This window comes from Microtus pennsylvanicus, chromosome 1 (genome assembly GCF_037038515.1).
Source record: "Microtus pennsylvanicus isolate mMicPen1 chromosome 1, mMicPen1.hap1, whole genome shotgun sequence".
In the NCBI taxonomy this organism is placed as follows: Eukaryota; Metazoa; Chordata; class Mammalia; order Rodentia; family Cricetidae; genus Microtus; species Microtus pennsylvanicus.
In genome coordinates this window covers 157,882,628-157,908,025 of record NC_134579.1, presented here as the reverse complement: position 1 = coordinate 157,908,025, position 25,398 = coordinate 157,882,628, and the positions used below count along the sequence as shown (strand labels likewise).

The following is a 25,398-nucleotide window of genomic DNA, read 5'->3' as shown; positions in this document are numbered from 1 at the left end:
CACAAAAGGTATGGAGTCGCGGTGGCAGGTACCTTTAATCCCAGTACTCGGGAAACAGAGACAAGTGGATTTCTGTGAGTTCAAGGCCAGCCTGGTCTACAATGCAGATGCAGGGGCAGCCAGGACTGTTACATAGAGAAACCCAGTCTCAAAAAACCAAACCAACCAACCAAATAAATAAATAAATAGCCACAGAAGGCAATCCTGTTGAAAAACATCCTGAATACTGAGGTGACTACACACAAACTTAACTCATACTTTATAAACAGTAAGCTTTGGTTGATCTAGTTCTCCTGCGTTTCTATAAGAAGGTGGACAGTAATGTTGTTTTGACCACTGTCTGTGGATATATCCTGAGCAGTGAAAAGTAGTAAATGTATGATTACCTAGAATAGCAAGGCTAATTACTTAGAGGAAAGTTGTATTTAATATATAACATTATTATTTTATCACAGAAATAGTAAATTAATTAAAAATTGATAATTATATATTTGAAATTATGAACAAATTATTATAAAATATGAAATTTAATTTTTGTCATTTTGATGGTATATGAAAAGTTAAATGATCCCAGTATCCCTTACAGTATTGAATCATTAAAAAGAAACTTTTGCTGATTTTTCTTAAGTTACTGTGTAATACTATGTAGATACCATGTTTTTAATGTTTTAAAAATATGTAATTGAGTAAATCAACTATAAAAAGTGAGTTGTTAGAGAATTGGATTTTGTTATGTGTTTGTGATGGAAAAAATGGTTTTCATGAAGGTCATATCTGAGATTTATAATTCATTATATTTTTTAATTACAGATAGTTGTAAAAAACTTTTAGGCGAGAATGCCAAGCCTAATTATGGATGTCAAGTCACTATTCAGTCTGAACAAGAAAAACAGTTAATGAAATTGTATCGCCGTGAAGAAAAAAGGATTTCCAGACAAAAAAAGACTGGAGAAGATGGGGAGGTTTCTGGGGAAGGACTTTTGTCCTTTGATCCTAAGGAACTCCGGATACACAGGTAGTAAAAGTCAGATGCTGAAAACATGCAAGTGGTGTGATTTTACTTGTAATTTGTCCTTTAGTTTTTTTTTGGTTTTGTTTGTTTGTTTTTGGATTTTTCGAGACAGGGTTTCTCTGTAGCTTTTTGGTTCCTGTGCTGGAACTAGCTCTTGTAGACCAGGCTGGCCTCAAACTCACAGAGATCCACCTGCCTCTGCCTCCCGACTGCTGGGATTAAAGGCGTGCGCCGCCACTGCCCGGCTTGTCCTTTAGTTTTTTAGTAATTTGGTGATTCTCTTACAACCTTGCTTTCTATGACAAAATAAAACAATCACTCTTTAATTAGAGCAAGTCTTGATTGAATTCATATAAGGGAAACATTTCATTTATAGAGGTGGGCTAGTCTAAGTTGCCCAGTATATACTTTTCAGTTAAGTTACATGAATGCTACATGGATATAGTTTTACATGTTTTTGTTTTCAATTTAATGATATGTTATTTCCTTGTTATTTAAAAGTTAAAAAATGAAAATGATTTAAGTATTTGTTTAAATTTGCAGTATTGAACCTGTGGTCTCCCATCTGTTGTCAACCCCTTGGCAAACCTCTATCTCCAAAACATTTACATTGCTATTCATAACAGTAGCAAAATTACAGTTAAAAAGTAGCAAGCCATCCTTACTAACCTCTTTTAAAAGTAGCAACTGGATACTTAAAACATATTTATTTCTCCTAAAACTTCTAGGTTGCTAATATCTCCCTTTGTAGTTGAAGTTCTCGCTTTTTAATGGATTACCTAGAATAACTATCATAATGGCTTCGTTTAGGTGTATGATTTTATTTTTAATGTAATAGTGTCAAATTTGACTTTTTATTTATCTACCTTTATATTTATAGAGAACAGGCACTTCTGAATGCTAGAAGTGCTCCAATTCTGGGCAGACAGAGAGACATGGAAGTTGAAAAAATCCATTATCCCCATGTTTATGATTCCCAGGCTAAGGCCCGAGAAACATCAGCATTCATTGCTGGTGCCAAGGTATGTCATTGTAATATAATCACTTTTGGAAACAGGTATTTTCTGAGGAAATGCCTGCATAGATTTTTCCTGTGTCCTTGACTATATTACCGTTGGATACAATATGCTAAATTATATGTTAAAATAATAGGAAAAAGGAATATTGCAGTATATCTTTTAAGTTCCTGAAATATATTTAAATTTGTTTTGTATTTTAATAAATTTAAACATGGTCAGTATCTAGAACATATTCACTTTTTTGATTGTTTCAGTTTGTATTTATGAATTGTATCCATTGTATCATTGACTGGTTAAACTTAGACTGTTACATATTTTTCTGGTTATGAGGGAACATTTGTGCTCAAAAATACTGTGTAGCTAGTGTTTTTTTTTTTTATTAAGAAAGCTTTATTTGGGATTTCACTATTTAACAAGGTAAAGTCCCGCCTTTTAATCTACAGGATCTAGGGCAGTTCCTCAAAAACCACCATTAAGAGCCTTACTGTAATCATGCTAAGTGGGTAATGGTTACAAACACCCTTGTCCGGTCTTACCTCCTGAAGTATATTTTAGATCTTTGTGAACCATGAATTGAAAATAAGGGATAGCCTTCGCTGAAGAAGGGGAGAGGCTTGCAGCTGAGAAGGACCTAGGAGGCTTCATTTTGGCTAGTGTGTTCTTTCAGTTCATTGCGTTAATGTGCTTTGTGTATCATATGAGATACCCGATTCCTGAATGTCTGTAGGTGTAGTGTAGTTCATGTTTATTTTTCTCTCATTTAGATTTATTTCCTTTATATTAGCTGGATTTATTTGTCAGTACTTTGTTATAAAGCCAGTAACATTTTGTCATCATCTCTAATTTAACTAAAATCTTACCAGAGCAGTTGTTTTTATTTTATTGGAATTTTATTTTTGATGCTTATAGATGATTTTACCAGAAGGAATTCAAAGAGAGAATACCAAGCTGTATGAAGAAGTACGGATCCCTTATAGTGAGCCAATGCCAGTTGGCTTTGAGGAAAAGCCAGTTTATATCCAAGACTTAGATGAGGTAAGACGAGCTTTTGAGTATGGAAGTTATCATTGGCCAATGATAGTTAAGAATATAGATAGATAACTGGTTGCTTAAGAAGTAAGTTGGAGTGTAAATGGTGAAAATGGATACATTCCTTTCTTCATACACCAAACACTTTCATATATGCCTTTGCATTACATTTGTTTATCTTTTGTTCATTTTGGTCACTACAGCTAAATTTTTATGTGTATGTGTTCATGTGTGTGTATATGCACATTTGGGTACAAGTGCTTTCCTCACTTGCCCAAGCTAAACAATAGTTGTGTGCTTCTGTGCCATTTTATTTTAAATGTAGGTTCTGGGTATCCAAACTCATGCTTCTTTACTAAGCGTGTACTGTCTTAGCCATCTTCTCTGCCCTTCTGTTATGGAATATTATTTTAAGCCATGTTACATTTGTTTATGCTGTGGAACATTTGTTTAAGGATGTAAAGATGTGTTGCTTTTGTATATGCTGCATTTGTTTAACTCTGTGAAGCTGTGATTCTTTGCTGTCTAAAACACCTGATGGTCTAATAAAAAGCTGAATGGCCAATAGTGAGGCAGGAGAAAGGATAGGCAGGGATGCCAGGCAGAGAGAATATATAAAGGAAAACTCTGGAAGAAGGAGCAAGATAGAACAAGAAGAGGAGGGTGTTAGGGGCCAGCCGCCCAGTCAGCCACAGAGTAAGAGTGAAAGTAACATATACAGAAGAGAAAGATAAAATCCCAGAGGCAGAAGGTAGATGCTGTAATTTAAGGAAAACTGCTTAGAAACAAGCCAAGCTAAGGTCAGACATTTATAATTTATAATTAAGAATAAGCCTCTCTGTGTATGATTAATCTGGGAACTGGTTGTTAGGTCCCCCAAAAGAGTAAAGAATTAAAAAAAAGAATCAGCAGCACCCTTCAGCTGATTGTTTTTTAAAATTAAATCATATGAGCTTACTTAAATATTTTAAAGGTGTGATATATTATATTGATATATCAAATGATCATCATATATAATTAAGTACCTTTTTTGCTTGGGTGAACAAAGTCTAAGTTCTTTTTCTATAACTTGATTATTGAGAAAGTTTAAACCTTGTAGAATGTTTCTGAATAGCATACTTGTATCAGCATTTACTTTATTTCAAAGTAAAGTATCACTTAATGTGTCCGTAGTATTTAATCTGTTCCATTGTGAGGATACAGTTGCTTGAGGAATGAAAGATAGCTTTTGGTTAAAAACACTCGCTGCTCTTGCAGAGGTCAGGGGTTCATTTGCAGCACCCACATGGAGGTTCACAACTGCCTGTAACTCCAGTTCTAGAGGATCTAATGCCCGTTTGGTCTCTGTGGGTACTAAGCACACGTGATGCACATACATACATGTTGGCAGTCGTATAGACATAAAGATCTTAAAGATATGTATGCATGTGTATAATTGAAGGGAAAGAGAACATGAGTTTGAGAGGGATTGAATGGAGTGGGGACATGAGAGGAGTTGGAGGGTGGAAATGATACAATTATATTTTAATTAAAATGAACTAGAAAGAAATAAAAATTTTGATTAATTCTTTTTAAGTAATAACAAAACTGTAACTGCTTCTTTTTAATATATAAGTAGTATATAGATATTCAGAAATATCAAATACAGGCAAATCAGAAGAGGAGCATAAAGTAACAAAATACACCTACAGAACGACCAAAATTCTTTCAATATACACTTACATTTGTGTCTTTTTAAATGGAATTATATCATACACAAATACATACCTGCACATGAAGAAGGATGCTTAAAAGAAATCCCACACTAGCTAAAAATTGAGAATTATAGACGGTTATTTATTTATGGGTAGACTCACAATTCAGAATCCTCAGCTGGAATGGAGAACAGAAACCATATTCCCCACCCAGAAAAGAGGCGGGATGCATGATTTACATAGGCATAAATAGTTTAAGAGGCCACGCCCCAGTGGGTGGGTAACTACTGGCTATAGGATTTCCTACAGCATACATATGCTGGAATACTTTCTCTGTGTCAGTTGTTCTTTCTGCTTTATCATTTCTTTAATTATTATACAACGTTCCCTTTTATGTTTTTATTACTTTTAAATTAGTTTCTTAAAATTGCAAATTTTAGGTTGTTTTATACAATAAGGCTTTATAATAGAACAGAGTTCTTATAACAACTCATATGATGGTTTTCATCCTGTATGTCAGGATTGCCTGTAGAACCTTTTAGTATCTCAGAGCCTTGACTGCTGATTGATTCCCAGTCACTAAGGTGGAACCCACATAGGTTGTGTTTGACGCTCTATAGATAATTCTGAAAGATAGCCAGCACTGAGATCCTATAGAATTAAGCAGTTTTATTACACAATTATAAGGAATATAAACAGTTATACTAAATCATAGGCAACTATCTCTGAAATTGTTTTTACATATTAAATCTTTAATGTTTTATATAAAAATTGTACATATTATCTATAATGATGAATGAACCACAGTTCTTTGTTTTCTGACATATTTATCTCTAAACAAATATTAATTCAAAATATGTTGGTGATAAATTGGTCAATTCTATCTATAGCCTCTGCCAGAAGCTACTGTAGTCACAGATTCTTTTCATTGCCATGTGATATCTTTTGGGTTTGTTCTTCCTGCAGATGATGTGGAAAACCACTAGTCAGTTACCTAGTCCCCTGTTGAAAGATGCCTGTTTTGTCTGTAGTTTATTGGTGTTCTAAAAGCCTATTTGTGTACTTAGACTGTCATGAAAAATCCATAGACCGGCTTGAGTGGAGATTTGCTTTTTCTTTTCTCAGAGTTCTGATGGTATAAGCTGAAGACACAGGTAATGCTAGAAGGTTCTTTCTGATGAGAATTCTTCTAGGCATCTAATCTCCAGCATTTTTCTTATGTCCCCTTGTAGTCTGTTTTCTGTATGTCCAAGGAAAGAGGTACCTCTTCTTCTTAGATGGATGTAAGGCCTATCTACTTAGGACACTGTTATGGACTCATTAACTACTGCTTCACCAGTTGCTATTAAAGCTGAATAACTTTCTCATTTTTACTTGACACTTTATTAGAGTATAATACATTCCCTTCCGGTAATTCCCAGTTAGAGAAGGAAAACATTTTCTATCGTTTGGTAATAATTTGTCTTGAAATGCAGTTGGCCATTTAAGCACCTACAGAGAAAGATCGGTTACTAAACAGATCTTTTCACTTGGTAAAATTCTCAATTTCCAGAAAATCTTGCTGGTTTTAGTACAAAAATAAAATTAAAATCAATGTAGAAATACAAATGCTTCATTTTACAACCTCATGATTTTGTGAATGGAACAGAATAATGATTAGTGTTAATTTTATCCATTCCCTGGCCCGCGTCATATTCTTTTAGATGAGATACCTGTTTTGTGGGAGATATTTTTATTTCAAAAGACAGAGTAATAATAATAATAATAATTAATAATAATAATATATTGTTATATTACACTGATCACTTTTTCTTAGGTAATTTTTTTAAAGTTTTATTTATTTATTTTACATCCCAACTGGAACTTCCCCTCACTCCTCTCCTCCAACTCCCTTATCCCCTCTCTTATGCCTCCCCCAATTTACCCGTCCTCCCTATTCACTCAGAAAGGGGCAGGCCTCCTATGGGCATCAGTAAAGCATGGCCTATTGGACTGCAGTAAGACCAAGCACCTCTCAAGGCAATCCAACTTGAGGAATTAGTTCACAAGATCCAGTCAAATCACCAGAGACAGCCCCTGCTCCCATTGCCAGGAGTCACAAAAATAGACCAAGCTATATAACTGTCACATACATGCAGTGGGTCTAGGTCAGTCCCGTGCAGGCTCCTTGGTTGTTGGTTCAGAGTCTATGAAAAGTTCAGAGTCCCATGAACCAGGCTAGCTGTTTTTGTGGGTGTTCCTCCAATGTCCCTGACACCATGTTTCCTACAGTCTATCCTCCCTTTTCTCAACACGACTCTCTAAGCTTGGCCTAATGTTTGGCCATGGGTCTCTGAATCTATCTCCCCCAGTTCAGATGAAGGTTCTCTGATGACAACCAGGGTAGTGGCCAATCCGATCACAAGGCATGGCCATTTCAGGCTATGCATCCAATGCTCCCAAGATTCTTAGCTGGGTCCATCCTTTTAGCCTCGTGGGAGTTTCACTTGTATCAGGCTTCTATTCAACCTGGTAAAGCACCTTATCTCAGCACTATCACACTCTGCACACACCCCAAACCTTCAAGTTCCCATGTCCATTGCCCCTCCCCCCCCCCTACTAAGGAGTTCTTCTTTATTTCCCCTTCCCTGGAGATCCGTACCTTACCCTCTTGGGCCCTCCTTGTTATCAAGCTTCTCTGGGTTGATAGATTGTAGCATGGTTATCTTTTTATTTATTGTTAATATTCATTATAAATGTGATATATAAATTCACTATAATATGAGTGAGTACATAACTATGTTTGCTTTCTGGGTCTGGGTTACCCCACGCACGATGATTATTTCTAGCTCTGTCCATTTTCCTTCAAATTTCTGGATGTTACTGTTTTTAACAGCTAAGTAATAATCTATTGTGTAAATGTACCACTTTTTTTTGTCCATTCTTTGGAAACCATGTAGGTTGTATCCATGTTCTAGCTATTATTACAAATAATGCTGCTATGGACACATTGAGCAAGTATCCTCATGGTAGGATTGAGTATCCTTTGAGTATATGCCCAAGAGTGGTATCACTGGGTATTGAGATAGATTGAATCCCAATTTTCTGAGATATTCCATGTTGATTTCCCAAGTGGCTAAACAATTTCAAAATGAACTGTGTATTATTCAGTTTTCCATTTATATTAAAATAATTAAAAAACATGTCTAAACAGGAGGATTGGCTTAGTTTGATTCACGGTTTAGTCCATGATCGTTTTCTTTATTGTTTCTGGTTCTAAGATGAGGAAGAACACAAGATGACCAATGGCTCGATGGAGAAAAGGGCAGGTTGGTCAGGAAGCAGAAAGGGGCAGGGGGCAAAATATTCCTGTCAGTTGTCCATAGATGTGTGGATTTATGTGTGGGTCTTCAGTTCCATTCAATTGATCAATGTGTCATCTGCTTCTGTGGGAGTACTTTACTGTTTTTTTTACTATGTAGCTCTGTAGTACAGTTTAAAATTGGGTTGAGTGATACCTCCCACAGTTCTTATCATTCAAGATTATATTAGTTTTTCTGGGTTATTTATGTTTCAGATGAAGCTGCAAACTGCCTTTTCAACATGTGGGAAGAGTTGTGTTGGAATTTTGTTGGGGAATACATTCCATCTGTACATTGCTTTTGGTAGGATGACCATTTTTCTGTATAAATTCTACTGACTCATGAACCTCGGAGATCTTTCTATCTTCTCATATCTTCTAAGATTTTTTTAATATCTTAAAATTTCCTTTTTTTTATCATAGAAGCCTTTCACTTGCTTGGATAGAGTTACTCTGGGATACTTTTTGAGGCTGTTATGAAAGGTGTTGTTTCCTTGATATCTTTCTCAGTCTATTAGTCATTTTTATATAGGAGGGCTACTGATTTTTGTGAGTTAATTTTTGTCAATCTACTTTGCTGAAGTAGTTTCCTGGTAGAAATCTTAGGGTCACGTACTATCATATCATCGGCAAAGAAAAATATTTTGACTCCTTTCTAAAACACAATTAGTAAAAGCTCAGAGAGAGAAATTTGGTTTCATCCTGAAGATCTGAAAAACAAAGCAGCCTGCCACTGGCTCATACCTTGACCTCAATCTGAAATGGTGATCCTGCCTCCAGGAATCTTAGAATGAGACTGTGACTGAGCTTATCTGATTATGATTTAAACTTGTTAAGTGTTATGTATTGAGAAAATTATCTTTCTTTTCTTTTTTAGATTTTCAATTCAGTAGAGTACAGTTTTTTAAAGTATGTGTAAGCTAGTGTGAGTGTTAAGAGCTCAGGAGCTGCAAAGGTATCCTGACTTTTCCGCAAGCCAGGCTGTACCTAGTGCTGCAATAGGACAGCTCTGAAGAGGTAGAGCCACAGTAGTAGAGCTGCAGAAGGGCAGCTTAGCCCTGGAGGGAAAGATGTCCTGATTTGTCAGGAAGCCAGGCGAAACCTAGAGCTTCAGTAGGACAGCTCAGGAACGTAGAACTCCAGGACAGTTCTGGAGGCTGGAGCCTCTATAGAGTGGTTCAGCCGTAGAGAGAGAAGAATTTTTGATTTGTCGGCAGGTCAAGCAATTCCTGAAGCTAGGGTACAATGGGGGGTAGTCTCCTCCCAGGATACAGCAATCCTGCTCCTTTCCTAGAGAGAGGCCTTACAGCTGAGCTCTGCTCTGTTGACCTAAGGGAATGTCCTAGCAGAGCTATATGCTGCTGCTTCTGCTGAGGCTCAAGATGTTACCTCTTCTGCTATAATCTGCTAGAGGCAAAGAGGCAAAACCCCTGCAGAAAAGAAAAGTTGTTACTTTTTTTTTTTGGTTTATTTATTTATTTTTTTGTTTGCTTTTTTCTTTTTTCTGCTCAATCCCCTAATGGTGTGGAAGGTCTTTCTGTCTATGTGTTGCTTTTATGGTTAATGAATAAAGGAACTGCTTTGGGCCTATAGCAGAGCTATAGGGGAACAGAGCTAGGTGGGGAAAACTAAACAGAATGCTGGGAGGTAGAGGGAAGAGTCAGAGAGACGCCATGGAGCCGCCACAAGAGATAGACGTGCTGAAACTTTCCAGGTAGGCCATGGCCTCGTGGTGATATGCAGATTAATAGAAATGGGTTAAATTAATATGCAAGAGGTAGCCAATAAGAAGCTAGAGCTAATGGACCAAGCAGTGTTTTAATTAATACAGTTTCTGTGTGATTATTTTGGTTCTGAGCATCTGGAACGAACAAAGAGCTCCTACTATATCCCAAAGTCTCAGCAATGTTCTGTACAGCTCCAATGAATGAAGATCTTTACCCAAGATTCTTTTGAGAAAGAAAATTATTTGGGAAGGAGGAGTCCAGGAGAGTGGCTGCCTCTGCCAGAGTGGGAAAGAGCAACAGCCCCACCTGAACTGGAAGGGGGACTTATATAGGGCTTCGTAGGGGGTAGAATTTTCCCAGGGAGAAATTTTTCTTCTCAGGGATTGGTTAGTTTTCCTACTCAGGGCTTGGTTAGTTTAGTTGTTCAGGGCAGAGTTAGCTTTGGTTTCAGGGTCAAACTCTGTTTCTTTCACTGGCCATTTTTAACATTTTAGCTCTAGTTTAGGGGCCAGGGCATATTTCTTTCACTGGCTCTGGTTCTAGAGACAAGGTGTATTTCTTTGACTCTGGTTTCAGAGTCATGGCATGTTTCTTTGGTTCTGGGTTCAAGCCTAAAAGTGTTGGATTTACTGGCTCTGTTTTCAGATCTGGGTGTGTTTCTTTCACTGACTCTGGGTTCAGAGTCAGGATGCTCAGGGATTAGTTGGTTTAGTGTTTCAGTTGGTCAGGGGCATAGTTGGTTCTGGTTTCAGGGCCAAACTATGTTTCTTTCACTGGTCGTTTCTAGCCTTTTGATTCTAATCTTAGGACCAGGGTGTGTTTTTTTCACTGGCACTGATTCTAGAGACAAAGTGTGTTTGTTTGGCACTGCTTTCAGAGTCAGGGCATGTTTTTCAGGTTCTTGGTTCAGGGTTAAAAGTATTTCTTTCACTGGATCAGAGCTCATATACAGGGTGTGGTTCTATCTCTGGCTCTGGTGTTAGAGCCAGAGCAGCTAGGTATATTTCACTAGCTCTGGTTTCAGGACCAGGGTAGGTTGGGTTTTTTTTTGGGGGGGGGGGTTGTTTTTGTTTGGTTTGGGTTTTTTTTGTTTTTTTGGGGGGGGGCTGGCCCTTTTCTCTATAGTATGTCTTTATGAGTCTCTGGATATCCTTAGTATCTGTTCTTATGTCTCCCTTTACATTTCTAATTTTGTTATTTTGTATGGTTTGTCAGTTTTACTGATTTTTCAAAGAATCATGGCTTTGTTTCATTGATTCTTTGTTATGGGTATTTGTTTGTTTGTCTCTATTTTATTGATATCAGCCCTCTACTTTTGGGTATGATTTCCCTCTCCTTGCCCTCCCTCCCTCTCTCTTTCCTTGTCCTCCCTCCCTCCCTCCCTCCCTCCCTCCCTCCCTCCCTCCCTCCCTCCCTCCCTCCCTCCCTCCCTCCCTTTCTTCTCCTCTTCTTGAGATTGCAATGTGCTGTTAAGTTGCTCATATTAGATCTCTCCAATATTTTTTAATAGGCAGTTGACTTTATGAATTTACCTGTTAGAACTGCACTCATTATGTTCCATAAGTTTGGGAATGTTATTTATTCATTTTAATTCAATTTTGGAAAGACTTTTATTTCTTTCTTGAATTCTGTCTTGACCTACTTTTTAGTGAGTAGTGAGTTTAGCAGTTTCTGGGTAAAAATGTATTTCTCAGTATTGGGAGCTGATTCTTAGGAAAGGCAGTTGGCTCTGGGTGGAGCTGTAGATGCCCACAAGGAAGGACAAAAGTAGGGTTTTTCCACCAGGATCTGCTTAGTCCTTTGGGGGAAGAGAATGAGCAGAGTCCACAACAGATCTACTGCTGAGTTGAGGATGAGACTTGGAGAGTGGAGGGGGCTGGGGGGGTCAAGGTGAAGTGCGTGTAACTTATCTGTTTCCCTGGCATGAGTGGCTTGTGGGTTCCAGTGTGTGTCTGCTTGAATTGGGAGCAGGAGTAAAGCAATGAGTGGGTGCGGGAAGGTTAGGAAGGGAAGATTTGTGGGTCCACTGGAGACAGGGCCAGAAGGGTAGAGGAGACTGTAGTACATGTCCTTCTCCAGAGATGGGGATGAGCAGGGGTTTGGATCTGGAGGGTCAGAGGGAGAGGTGAAGATATACAGTTTGCCTGTCTGCTGTCCTTATCAGCATATCAGAGTTTAAATCTTTTGTTTTGTTTTTCAAGACACGGTTTTTCTGTACTTTTGGAGCCTGTCCTGGAACTAGTTCTTGTAAACCAGGCTGGCCTCAAACTCACGGAGATCCTCCTGCTTCTGCCTTCCAAGTGCTGGGATTAAAGTCATGTGTCACTACAGCCCTGCTTAAATCCTAATAATATTCAACTTTTCGAATCTTGAGGATGGTATTTTTCCATACTTATGCAACATTCTTTGTTTTTTAACATGTCAGTTGTGTGTGGAGCTGCTCTGGTAACATTCTTTTTGTTGCTACTGCATGTAGAATTTTGAAGTTTCTTTAACTAATAGCTCTAGCAGTTAATAATGGTCCGTTATTTAAGGTCCAGTTCTTTTTGAGTTTCCTTTTTATCTGGATTCACCAAAAACTTCAGAATACTGAGTAGATATAACTCTTTTTATAAGGTATTTTGATGGGCGTGGTCGATCGGTAATTAACCAGACCAGTTTAATAAAATATATTCAGCTTTAATAAACAGAAAAAAAGGGAATTTGACAGAGGCTGTTTTCCTTATATTTTATTGTTCTTATTAGCCACACAACTGTTTATCAGAAAACAAATTCTATAGTTGTCGAGCTTCTATGAGTTTTTTAATTGTCAAGACAAGTTAAATAACTTTGAGTTCGCAACACCTAAGTGACAACCTAGAGGGATAGATATACACATAGCTATCGTGACTTATTTCTTTATGAAAGTAATACATTAGGTTCATGTGACACATCACTTTGTCAGCCTCCAGGTCTGTGTGAGCTTTGAACATCTGAACTTAGTATATGTAGTTATAAGACCGGTGATGTAAAAGTATCCTCACTTGTGATGGTTCTATCTAATGACACGGAAAGCAAACCTAAGCAAGTCAGAGTTATAACTAAGATTAAACTGTTGACATTCTCTGAACTTCACATGTTGGCATAGGTCCATGAAGACATTTCAGAGTGAGAGTGGGCATAATTGAGAGTGTCCTTGTGAAATACTTTTTAATATAGAAGGGGAAATCTCGTAATACCCAACCCTTAGATAAAGAACAATAGGCAACTAAGCAGTGCTAAAAACAGAACTAGTTTTCCCAAGGAAGAGCCCCCAATACCAAGAAATCAGCTGTGAAATCATATACCTACTGGTAGCAATAAACATTCTGATCACTTTCTATGTATATGTTTAGAGGTGCGTGTGTGTTCGTGTGTTTTTAACAATAAGAACTAAAGAAGTAATAGATGCCATGATGTTGAAAGAGTGCAAGGTGGAGTATGTGTAGAGGTCGGGGTTGTCATACCTGGAACGGTTTGGACAAGGAAAGGGATGGCACAAGATGGTGCAATGATGTTTGAATTTAAAACCGTGCGGGAGAAATTCTGTAAAATTTATCAGTGGAGCTTCTTATAAATGGGTTTTACTTATCTTTTAAACTCTACTTTTGAGAACTTGTTATTTCTTCAGGTTTCCTCAGCATTGAGCCCAGACTGAAACCAATCCTCTCAAGGATAAGATTGCAGTCTTATCCCCATAGGAAGAGCATAATCTCAAGCCCCAGTCATCTAGGAACAGAGGATGCCTGTTGAGGAATTGCCTGCTTACGAATGGCCTATAGGCAAATCTGTGGGGCATTTTCTTAATTAAAAATTGATTGTGAGGGCTTTGCCCAGTGTGGGTGATGCCATCTTTAAATGAGTGGTCTTGGGTTCTATAAAAAATCGGGCTACACCTGAGCCTGGAAGCAAGGTAGTAAGCTGATTCTTCTGTGGTCTCTGCTCAGTTTCTGTCTCCAGCTTCCTGCATTGAGTTCCTGCCTTGGCTGCTCTGATGGACAGTAACCTATAAGCCAAATAAACTCTTTCCTACCCAAGTTTGTTTCGGTGGGTGTTTTATCACAGCCATAGAAAAGCAAACTAGGACACACAGAATCCTGTTGTATCTTGTTGGTGAAATGTTTCTTGCTTCTGTTTTTTGAAATGCTGTTTCCTTGGAGGCTTATGGTAACAATCTTTCTAATTTCCATCTTAGATTCAGTGGGTAGAAGATATTTGGAAAGTCTGCCAGTTGATTTATTGGACTTTTTTTTTTTTGTTTCTCTGCCTCTTATACGGACTGTTTTCAATATGAATTAAATTTTTAGAAATTTGCATTTTTAGACATACTGATTATTTTCTGTTAGTATTTAAACGGGTTAAGTTATGTAATCTAAAAGCGCTACAATCTAAATTGTGTTACAATTTCTAATTATACTGGGATTTCTTAAGACTTTCTTTGTATATAATAAAATTTACTATAATATAACTAACTTGATATTTATAAAGTCTTAACATTCTCCATTCTTCTAAAGATGTAATATTGAATTCTCCTTAGGACTTTTGCTCCAAGGAATTAGTGTCCTGTGTCTGGATCATGTAGTTAAAATGAATTATCGTCGGGCGGTGGTGGCGCACGCCTTTAATCCCAGCACTCGGGAGGCAGAGGCAGGCGGATCTCTGTGAGTTCGAGACCAGCCTGGTCTACAAGAGCTAGTTCCAGGACAGGCTCCAAAACCACAGAGAAACCCTGTCTCGAAAAAACCAAAAAAAAAAACACAAAAACAATAAAATGAATTATCATCATGAGACACTTGGGTCTTTAATAAAGAAAAATTGACAATGTCCTTGCAATGTTTTATTTCTCAATTAAGAGCATTTAAGAGAAAGGTTTTAATTAAATAGAACTCAGTCATTTGTCAAGAGCAAGTATTAAACTCTTTAAGGACCACATGGGTTTCTGTGGCATCTGTTGCAATGCCCCCTTCTGCCTCTGCTTTTATTCATTTTGATCTGTGTTCTTTCTTTTGCTTAGTTTGGTAAAGGAATAGTGTGTTTTTTATCTCTTCAAAGAAACCATTTTTTTTGTTTTATTGATCCTTTGTATTGTTCTTTTATTTCCTATTTCACTTATTTTAGTTTTGTAGTTCATTATTTCTTTAATTGATTTTTTTTTTGGCTCTCTGTCTTTGAAGTGCTGTGGTGGTGCTTTATTGCACAGATTTCAGTTGGTTCTAGGAATAGGTAAATTTCCCCTGTTATTTCTTCCAGGACATAGGTTGTCTGAAAATGTATCACTCAATCTCCTTATGTTTGTATAGCTTCTGGTTTTAATTCTGTTATGAGGTAGTTGAAGAAACTATTACAAGATGTTTCTTAGGTGTTGGTTTTGCCCTTATATGTGACGCAGTTCTGAGAAAGTCCCATGTGATGATGAAAAGAGTTTTAATGTAAAATCTTTTTTTATTTCGGGGGATGGGGATTAGTAGGTACTTAGACCTTTTGTTTTTTTTTTCAATCTTTTGTTATCTTTCCCTGTTACATACTATCATCCATTTTCTCATTAAGAAGGCCATATGTGATTTCTGTTTACCATACTCATTCAAGTCAGCAAACCTATTGGGTACATCTCCGACACAGCCTATTATCTGTTTTGTAACGTTTCCTCTCTCTCCTGCTTCTGCCTTAATATAAGCTAACATTACCCCTTACCTGTTCTGTTTCCAGAGTTTTTGCCTATTTCCATCTACTTTCCTCTGGGAGCCTAGATAGAGCTTTAAAAATATGAGTTACATAATCCCATTCTTCTGCTTAAAATCCTGCACATATTTTTACTGTAGTATAAAAAATACTTACAGGTCCTTCATTTTAACCTACCTGTACAGGAATAAGAATTTTATCTCCTTTTTTCAGATCCATTTGACTACTTGCTCACCTCTGACATATGTGCAAGACTACATGTCAGCTATGTTTTGATGCAGTGACCTAGAACTAGATCTTGCTTCTGCACAGATTGCATGTGCTTAGAATTTTTTTCATGATCTATACTGATATTTCATTTATATTTTAATAAATATGGCTTGCTGAAGTTCAGAGAGTAAAACAGCCATACTGATCAGCGTTATAGACCAGGCAGTGATGACACACACCTTTAATCCCAGTACCCATACTAGTTTGCCATAGAAACCTGGCAGTAGTGGTGCACACCTTTAATCTAGAGAGGAATATAAACAGAAGGAGATGGCTTTCTCACACAGTTTCATTTTGAGATTCCTGGAGACAGGGTTGCCATTTTGGACTGAGGTCTAGGTAAGAGCCAGAACAGAGACTTTTGCTTTTCTGACCTTTAGGTTGAACCCCAGTTTCTGTCTCTGGGTTTTTATTAATTGTGCTACAACGGCAAGTTTTCTAACACTTTATTTTCAAATTAGAAAAGCTAAAATAATATTTCCATCCTATTCCTTTTAATTGCACTGCCAATTCAATTTCATTTGCGTGAACATTTGAAATAAGTTGGTTGTTTTCATTATAGAACATTTTTCTATCATATTAGAATGTAAATTACATGAGAACAGATCATTTTTTTTGATGGTTTTAACCATTTGGCCAGTTTGTGGTTTTTTCATATATTCAACAAATATTTACTGAATGAATGATCATGCTATGTGCCCTTGTTTGAAAAAGAGCAAACCAGTGTGGTTGAAGGCTGCTTATTTGTTTCCTGGCCTCCCAGACCCAGAATAACCACACAAAGACTATATTAAGATCAATATTGCTTGACCAGTATCTTAAGCATATTTCTGGCTAACTCTTATATCTTAAATTAGTCCATTTTCATTATTTTATATATTACCACAAGCTCCTGCTTGACCGGATTTTAAAGAAATAAATAGTGGTTACTTAGGGAACTAGAGGAAATATAAACTCACCTATGGGCTTGAACTTGAATGATAGCTTCCAAGGGTTGGGAAAGACTTTTGGGGCAGTGCAAAGGCATGAAGAAATGCCGAGAAAGTGACAGACTCCAAGTCTGCTCTCTTACTGTATTTTGTCTTGAATGATATCTGTTTCTAAACACTGGTACAGTTGAAACATTGAAAGTTGTGCATATGCTAGTGCATACATGAGTATGTATGTCTGTATGTGCATGTGGAGGTTAGAGGATCCTTGCCTGTCATTTTTCAGGCACTATCTACTATTTTTTTTTCTTTTCTTTTGAGACGGGGTCTTTTGTTATCCTCATTTTTAATTATTGCTGCCTTTTAAGTCAAGGCTACCCTAGTCAGCAACTGCAGCTCTGCCAATGCCAGCAGCGGTTCAGCCTCAAGAGCTGCACCCTCAAGAAATTATGTTCTCTTGGGCACTAGCTCTTTCAAAGCTTCAAAGGGAGCTTATAGACCATCAGGTGTTTTGAATAGCAAAGAATCACAGCTTTACAGAGTTAAAGAAATGCAGCATAAAGAAAAGCAACACACCTTAAAATAATATTCTCCAACACTTCCCCTTTTTTCTTTCTAAACAAAAATGAAAAATTTTAACTTTAACATGGTAAGACTGTATACAGTAAGAACAATTATCAAATAAAGATTATATTCACAATGTATTGAATTCCAGTTTATTTATGCCTGGTAAATTGAAAGAAAATATTCCATAATCTATCCTGTCTTAGTAAATCCAAAATTTTATAACTAACTTACTTTCTATCATTCATATCTAATAAAAATTGAAATTATAACTATGTAGTCTTCAACACCATCAAAGGCACCAGAAAGATATAGTGTTATTTAAATAAACATGCATTGCAAATGACTTCTAAAAATTCTATAAATGACAGAGACATCTGACTGCCTGGACAGTCACCCAAAGCTCCTTTGCAGTGTTAGGCATCCATCTTCAACGTACAGGCCCATGGTATCTGGTAGACTTTTCAATGAAGCAGGAAATTTCAAAGACTGTTCTGCCTATATTGGCAGTTTGCCACTCACTTTCCTTTGTGTCCATCAGAATGTCTGACAGTTTCTTCTGTGAAGCAGAAACCTTGAAGGACCAGCCTGCTTTGTTTTGACAAAGTTCTGTGGTCACTTTCCCATGGGACCTGCACGTCCAGGTTATAAAACATACGGTCAAGCAATGCAAGAGCCAAATGGCTGATCGTACCACTGTGACAGCAAACGCCATAAGAGTTTCTTCAATGTCCGTCATTTCCTCAGTAAATTGGTACTCCCAGGAGCAGATGTGCCTAATTGTCATGAAAAACTTTAAATTAACAAGACATTTAAAATGCCATATTCTATAGGTTTTTGAAGACCACCTATCTAAAATACCTCTATATGATCTAGAAAACATACATAGCATATCTACAAATTTGATTGTTATAGGTAACTAACTGCTGACCTGTGTTTCTTGATTATCCTAAACAATTCATAATTGTATTTTTCAAAAACTAGAATTTTACGTTACATTTTTAAATGAACTACATAGTTGCAATATCTTAAACAAGAGTAAAAGCATATATACAATATGTTGTACAGAAATAACCCGACCTTCTTCTCATGGAGGAGAGAGGAAGACATACAAAAATATGTTGCTGGGACACTGAGGGGGGGGGGAGAAGGCATGGAGAAGCACCCTCTTTCTGTTCTTTTTTTTTTAAGATTTACTTGTATTTTTAATTATGTGGGGGAAGAGGGAGAAAGGGAAAGAGAGAAAGAGAGAGAGAGAAAAGAGAGAGAAGAGACAAGACTGGAGGGGTCAAATTCCCTGAGGTGGAATTACAGATGATGTGAGCTGACTCAGTTACATGCATACTGAGAACAGATCTCTGATACTCTACAAGAGCCGTTTGTACTCTTGACTGCTGAGTCTTCTCTGCAGCCCCTTTTTTGCTCCATTTTCACAATTTATTTTGTCAATAAGTTCTTATTGTCAGTACAGTATAGATTTTCTGAGTCTCCCTGTGCTAAGCTGTGTTTCCTGTCTTCTTTGTTATCGGTGCTTCCCTTCTCCAGGAGCAGGAAGTACCCAAAACCAAGGCACACTTCTGGATTTACTCTGAACTACTGCTGTGTACAATTCCCTCTTTGACTTTGATATTAAAGCTGGTGTCTCCCCTCTTCTAAGTCTTGTCATTGGCTCTCTCCAGTTTATTCCTTAATTTTACATCACCTGTGCGTTCTGTTACTTTTCAAACCTTTCGTTGTTGTTGTTTTAACTAAAGAGTTGTAATAATAGTGTACCATAGAATTATTCTGGGGGTTAAATAAAGGAATAGTATTAAAGTCCTTATAACTCTACATGTTTTGGTATAAAGTGTATGGAGTCTGGTCTGTCTATTCACACAATTTATGTTTTCTTCTAAAGTTTGATTTTTTTTATATCATAAAATATTACAATAATGAAAACCTATCCAAATAATGAAATAGAATTTCCTATTGTTTTCTTTCTCCAGGTGACTTTTTGTTTTGTTTTAATTTCTAAAAGTTTCTTAAAGAAGGGTTTCACTGTACACTCGCCGGCCTTGACTCTGCTCCGCCCTCTGCAGTGCTAGTAACATGTATATGCTAGTGCCTGTTTTCCCTTCATAGACTATCATGATACAATTTGGAAGTAGTTTGAATTTTGAAGGATATGTATCATTTTATAGTTAAAAATTACATTATTTTGTGTATTGAGAAGTCATTTGGTCAAATATTTTATATATATATATATATATATGTTTAGAATCATATTTTCATATTTAGAGTGTTGTAATTTCCAAATTAGAACTGGGCTGTAGTTACGGTGCTTCTCAGCTATGTGCACGTTGAAATGCAGGATGCACTGAGAAACCGAGCTGTCTGTTGAGGTAGATGTCATGCATGCTTGTCTTCATGTTGTTAACCATAGAGATTTAGTGTTTATATTCAATACTTTGAGTCATTTATATTTAATTTATAATGTCATGTCCCTGCCTTATTTTAGATTGGACAGTTGGCTTTTAAAGGAATGAAGAGACTCAATAGAATCCAGTCCATAGTATTTGAGACTGCTTACAACACCAATGAGAACATGCTGATTTGTGCCCCTACCGGAGCTGGGAAGACCAATATTGCGATGCTTACAGTTTTACATGAAATCCGGCAACACTTTCAACAAGGTGTTATTAAAAAGAATGAGTTTAAGGTAGGAGAATATAAATCAGACAACAGTTCTTTATTCTTTCTTGAGTGTAGATGTTAAGATAAACCTTCAATTCTAAAAAAACCTGTGAATTCTTAAAGATTGATGTGGGATTCCCCTCTGTATGTTATGAATATGTTTTATTACCATTGGTTAAAAAGAAGCTGCTTCAGCTTATGGCAGGGCAGAATATAGCCAGGCTGGAAGAGATAAGAGGGAGAGAGTAGGCGGAATCAGTGAGATGCCAGTTAGCTGCCGTGGGAGTAACATGCGGCCACCATTAAGCCACAGCCTAGTGGCAATACACAGATTAATAGAAATGGGTTAACTTAAGATGTAAAATTAATTAATAAGAAGTCTGAGCTAATAGGCCAAGCAGTGTTGCAATTAATATAGTTTCTGTGTGATTATTTGGGTCTGGATGGCTGGGAACGAAAGAGCAGTCTCTGTTTACAGAAGACATTTGTTATAGTAAAAGTCATATAAAGAATGTTGTGTGATTGACTTCTTTACTATAAAGGCAGTCCAATTTCTGCTTTGAAAATCTCATTACCCTTGGGGAAAGGCATGAAAATATTTTATGTTTTGACACAGAGCCCATTTTTTAAGTAATGAGGCGGCATAAACAAATTCCATTGTCCTTTTATTTAAAGGACAATATTTTATTTATTTAAATAACTATGTGCTTAATTCAGCAAAGATAAGTACTTTCCATATATCATTATTAACATTTTTCACAGGAAGTAACTAGGATCATATTTCACAATAAATTGTGACTTACTTACATTGGCTACTGTGAAATAATGGTATTGTAATTTTTCTCATTCATCAAGCTAGTGTTTGTTTGGTACAGATTGTGTATGTCGCTCCAATGAAAGCCTTGGCAGCTGAAATGACAAATTACTTCAGCAAACGTCTTGAGCCACTCGGCATCGTTGTGAAAGAACTGACTGGAGATATGCAGTTATCAAAAAGTGAAATTTTAAGAACTCAGGTATGTTTTTCACCCACATCTTTTTATATTGTTCATTTCTAAGGTTATGAAATTGTTGTACAACTTAATTTAACGTAATACAAACACAATGTAACAAACTTATTTATGACACTATATCTGTATTAAAGACAATTATTAATGTTGCTTTATTAGTCTTTCATAGCCTTCTTTTGCGATTCTTAACATTTTGAATATTATTTCCAAGCATAGAGTTTATGTCTCTTGACAGTTTTTGTAACAAGGGGATGAGAATCTGGGGGTAAGATTGTAGTTGACTCTTAAGAGGAAGCATTGCGGAGATCTTGAAGTAATCACACTAGACTTTTAGCCTAGTTAAGGATAGAATAAGAAATTTTAGACATTTCATATTTTCAAATGAGAATTTATTAATATCTGTCCCCTTATATGAGTCTCTTCACTCACATAAAGTCTTTTCTAACTATATTTATGGCAGAGTGCATTATATTTTTCTATAGTTAACTGGAATTGTTTGATATTTTCTGATTTTTCTTCTAGTTCTTAAAGTTTAGTAGTAGCTTTGCATTAATACATTCTTTGATATTTTTCACATGATTTTGTGTTACCTCTACGAACATTTTGCTATCTCGTTAAGTTTAGGGTGCTTCCTACCTATCTGTTAGTGACACTTCTTTCAATTCTTTACAAAATTATCTCTTTATATTTATTCCGTGTACTTTAGGGGGATGACTAAATACAAGATAGTCCTTTCTTCCCTCACTGGGTCATGTTACTTGGCATCATTAAGTAATTTATTTTGTTTTCAATGTGAACACAACTATGGATGGTCCTCTTATAACTCTTCCTGTATTCCAGAAAACCTGGTATATTCTTATTCTTAGTTGATTCTAGGAACTTTTCAAATTTTATCTTGATTTCTGTTTAGTCTACAAATATTTCTGTATCTTTTTTATTCATTTTGCTACTGATTTCTAGCTTTACTCTATTGTGGTCTGATAGGAAGGCAAGGAGCTATTTCAATTTTTTTGTCTTTATAAGTTTTCTTTATGGCCTATAATGTCAGTTTTAGAGAATGTATATTTCCTATATGTTTGGTGGAATGTTCTATAAATACCTATTAAGTACATTTTTTTCTGTGATCTGATATAACTCTAAGGTTTCCTTGCTAATTTTTTCTTCTGTGTTTGTTTTTATTTTTGTTATTGCATCTCAGCATCAGTTTCCCATCGCTCCCTCCCCTCCCAGTCCCTCATCTGCACACCACCCTCATCCTCTCCTCCTCTGTTTCTCTTAGAAAAGGGCAGGCCCCCAACCATGGGTATCAATCAGCCATGGCTAATTTTTTAATGAGGAAGAGAAGTCACATAATATTAGCAGGCTCTTGAAGGCTTTCATTATTGTGTCTGGACATACTTGGTCCTCTACTTTTCTCATTCTGTATGTAATAAAATTGAGAGCTGAGAGTCAGCTGTTAATATTTGCAATTATTACACTTTGCTGAATTATTCTTTTTATCATTGTTTAGTGGTACTTTTTCCCCTTTTATAACTTAGTTTGGTTTGAAGTCTACTTTATCAGGTATGAGAATGAGTATTGTACCACTTTTTCTGAGGCTTCCGCTTATTTCATAGTTGCATTTCCAGCTATTGACTGTCAGCTGGTAAGTATATTTCGTATGTGAATTTCTTGGAGACAGGAGGTAGCTGTATTATATTTTTTCATCTAGCCCATTAGTTGTGTCCTTTAATTGATGGGTTTAAGCCATTTTTCTTTATAAGATTATAATTGAGAAGGCTTTCCTGTTTTTGATTTTATTTGTTGCATTGTTTTTGGATGGGATTTGCTAGTTCTTTTCTTCCTTTCTTGGTAATGTTGAATGTTTATTGCTTTGCTGTATTGCATGATTGATTCCTTTCCAAGTATCCTTTGTTCATCTATTGCTTTCATGGAATGTATTCTTTCCTGTGGTCTCTCGTTTGAAATTCCCTCCTCCTCTCCCTCCTTTCTCCTCCTCTTTCTTCTCTTCTTTCTCCCCCACATCTTTTTTCCTTTGCTTTCTTCTCTTCTCTCTTTACCCTTCTTCTTCCTCGTGTGTGTATGTGTGTGTGTGTGTGTGTGTGTGTGTGTGAGAGAGAGAGAGAGAGAGAGAGAGAGAGAGAGAGAGAGAGAGAGAGAGAGAGAGAGAGAATTTTATACAGTGCTGGCATAGTTGTCACGAATTTTCTTGTTTTTCTAAAATTATTTTTACTTTTTTATTTATTTTAATAGTTATTTTTGCTGGGTATAGCAATGGGCCAATTTCAGGTTTTAGTTTAAAGAGATTGTGAGGCTTATTACTAACATTGTTCCCTTTCTGTGTAAGCTGAGGATAACATCATTACATCTACGTTACTAGAATTCTAAAATGGAATTTCTTTTTTGAGTTTAGGTCTTGCTTTGCAGTCTAGGCTAGCATTGAACAGAATTCTCAGTTCTTCTGCTCAGTCCCCCAAGTGCCTGTATTACAAATGTTTGCTACCATACCTGATGTTTATGTGCATCTTATATTACCAAACCTATCATATCTATATCTATCTATAATTCCTTTAGTAGTTGTTTGCTAGCTCTGCAAAATGTAAAATTTGGAGCAGGGGGGTGACTCAATGTGTGAGGACCTGAGATTGCATCCCCAGTATCCATGTAAGTCAGGTCTATAGTCCCTTTAGTAGTGATGGTAATGATCGTGCTGGAAAGAGTGGAATGAGGGTGGAGTTAATAATGGTATAAACTATGAGCTGGTAATTTTTTATGGGCTAATGCATTTAATCTTCACTACAAACCTGAAATTTAGGTACAGTCCTCATTTTACAGATGAGACAGAAGGAATTTAAGTATGTTTTCATAGAATGTTCTACTGAATACTATGTGAAGACACAAACAATTAAGTCTAACTGTATAGTCCATGTTATAATAACTACTTTGCAATGCTACAGTAATACAGATACTTCAGATTGTATGCTTGAGTCCTTGAAGTATTTGATATTCATCTTCCAAAAATGTTATCTGCAGTTAATTTAGGTGTTTGTAATCCGAGCACATCAAAGGCAAGGGTATTGCCAGTTCAAGTCTAGCATAGTTTCCATTTGTATTGTTCTCAAAGACTAGATCATATTATTATGATTATTATATAATCATATAATCGTATTATGTAGTGTGATCTTTTGTGGCAGGATACATGATAAATAGTGGTTACATTGTAGGAGAGTGAAATGGGGAAGGCATGAGAGAAGCTTTATGTACAATCTTCCTATGTAATTCACGTTTTTTTTCTTATCATCATACATTTTCTAAAATAAAACTAATGAATAAGCACGTTTCCCTAGTTGTTGTGAACAGTCCTCTCAATAGATCGCTCTTGTGGTTGGTTATGTGAGAATGACACTTTTCATTGAGGATCTGCTTAGTCCGTTCTTCACCATGTACTGATCTTTCTTTTTAAAACATGTCAAGAAAGCTTAAAGCTGCAGATTCTGCATTGACTCATTTAGTGGAGGGGCTATGAATGTTTGTTGGGTGTACACATATTTAGGACAAGCAAACACAGAGGAAGATGTCATGTGTCATTTTTTTCTACCCTGCCCAGTGCTGCATCACATGGAGCTTGCCATTCCTTTCTTTTTATGTGGCTGCTAGGATTTGGTGTTGAGGTCTTCTGCTTTCACAGCAAGCTCTCTATCCCCTGAGTGGCCATCTCCCCATTCCAGCAGCATTCCTAATATGTGCTTCAAAACTAATAACAAATAATGAGTTTCTTTTTCATTATTTTGAATTTCTTAGATTGTAACAAATGGAAAGGACCACAGATAAAAATTCAGGAGTACGAATTGCTATTGATCTATAAGTAGAGGCCGCTTGTTCATTTCTTAGCCACCCAGATCGGAAATAATCACACAGAAACTATATTTTTACAACAGTGCTTGGCCTATCAGCTTATGCTTCTTATTGGCTAGCTCTTATATCTTAAAATAACTCATTAATATGTATATTGCCATGTGGTTGTTACCGGTAAGGTTCTATCTGGTGTTTGTCTCCTGAGGCAGCTATATGGCTTCTCTACTTCTTCTGCCTACTCTTTCATCCTCTAGCTACTTGGAATCCCTGCCTTGCTCTGCTGCAATAGGCCCAAAGGATCTTCTTTATTAACCAATGGTATTCACAGCATAAAAAGGGGAATACCATTCACCTCCCCTTTTCTGTCTAAATTAAAAGCAAGGTTTTAACATTAACATAGTAAAATTACATATACAAAACAAGTATCAAGAAAAAATTACAGTTACTACATTTATATCTATTTTATCTTTTATCATATCTAAGGAAAACTAGAATTATAACTATTCTTCAACTTCATCAAAGACTTTAGAAGGATACAATATTACCTAAGTAAACAGAAAGTGCATTGCAGGCAACTTC

General features: G+C 36.5%; 1 protein-coding gene across 3 annotated transcripts in view; it reads left to right on the top strand.

Moving 5' to 3' along the window:
* Positions 1 to 25,398, top strand: part of Ascc3 (activating signal cointegrator 1 complex subunit 3) — a 293,022-nt gene that overhangs the window by 63,897 nt on the left and 203,727 nt on the right. For all 3 annotated transcript variants that reach the window (XM_075944106.1, XM_075944115.1, XM_075944122.1), the window contains exons 6-10: positions 811 to 1,015; positions 1,893 to 2,034; positions 2,941 to 3,066; positions 19,779 to 19,979; positions 20,830 to 20,970. In XM_075944106.1, the coding sequence (XP_075800221.1) occupies positions 811 to 1,015; positions 1,893 to 2,034; positions 2,941 to 3,066; positions 19,779 to 19,979; positions 20,830 to 20,970 (815 nt within the window). The remainder of the gene's footprint in view (positions 1 to 810; positions 1,016 to 1,892; positions 2,035 to 2,940; positions 3,067 to 19,778; positions 19,980 to 20,829; positions 20,971 to 25,398) is intronic.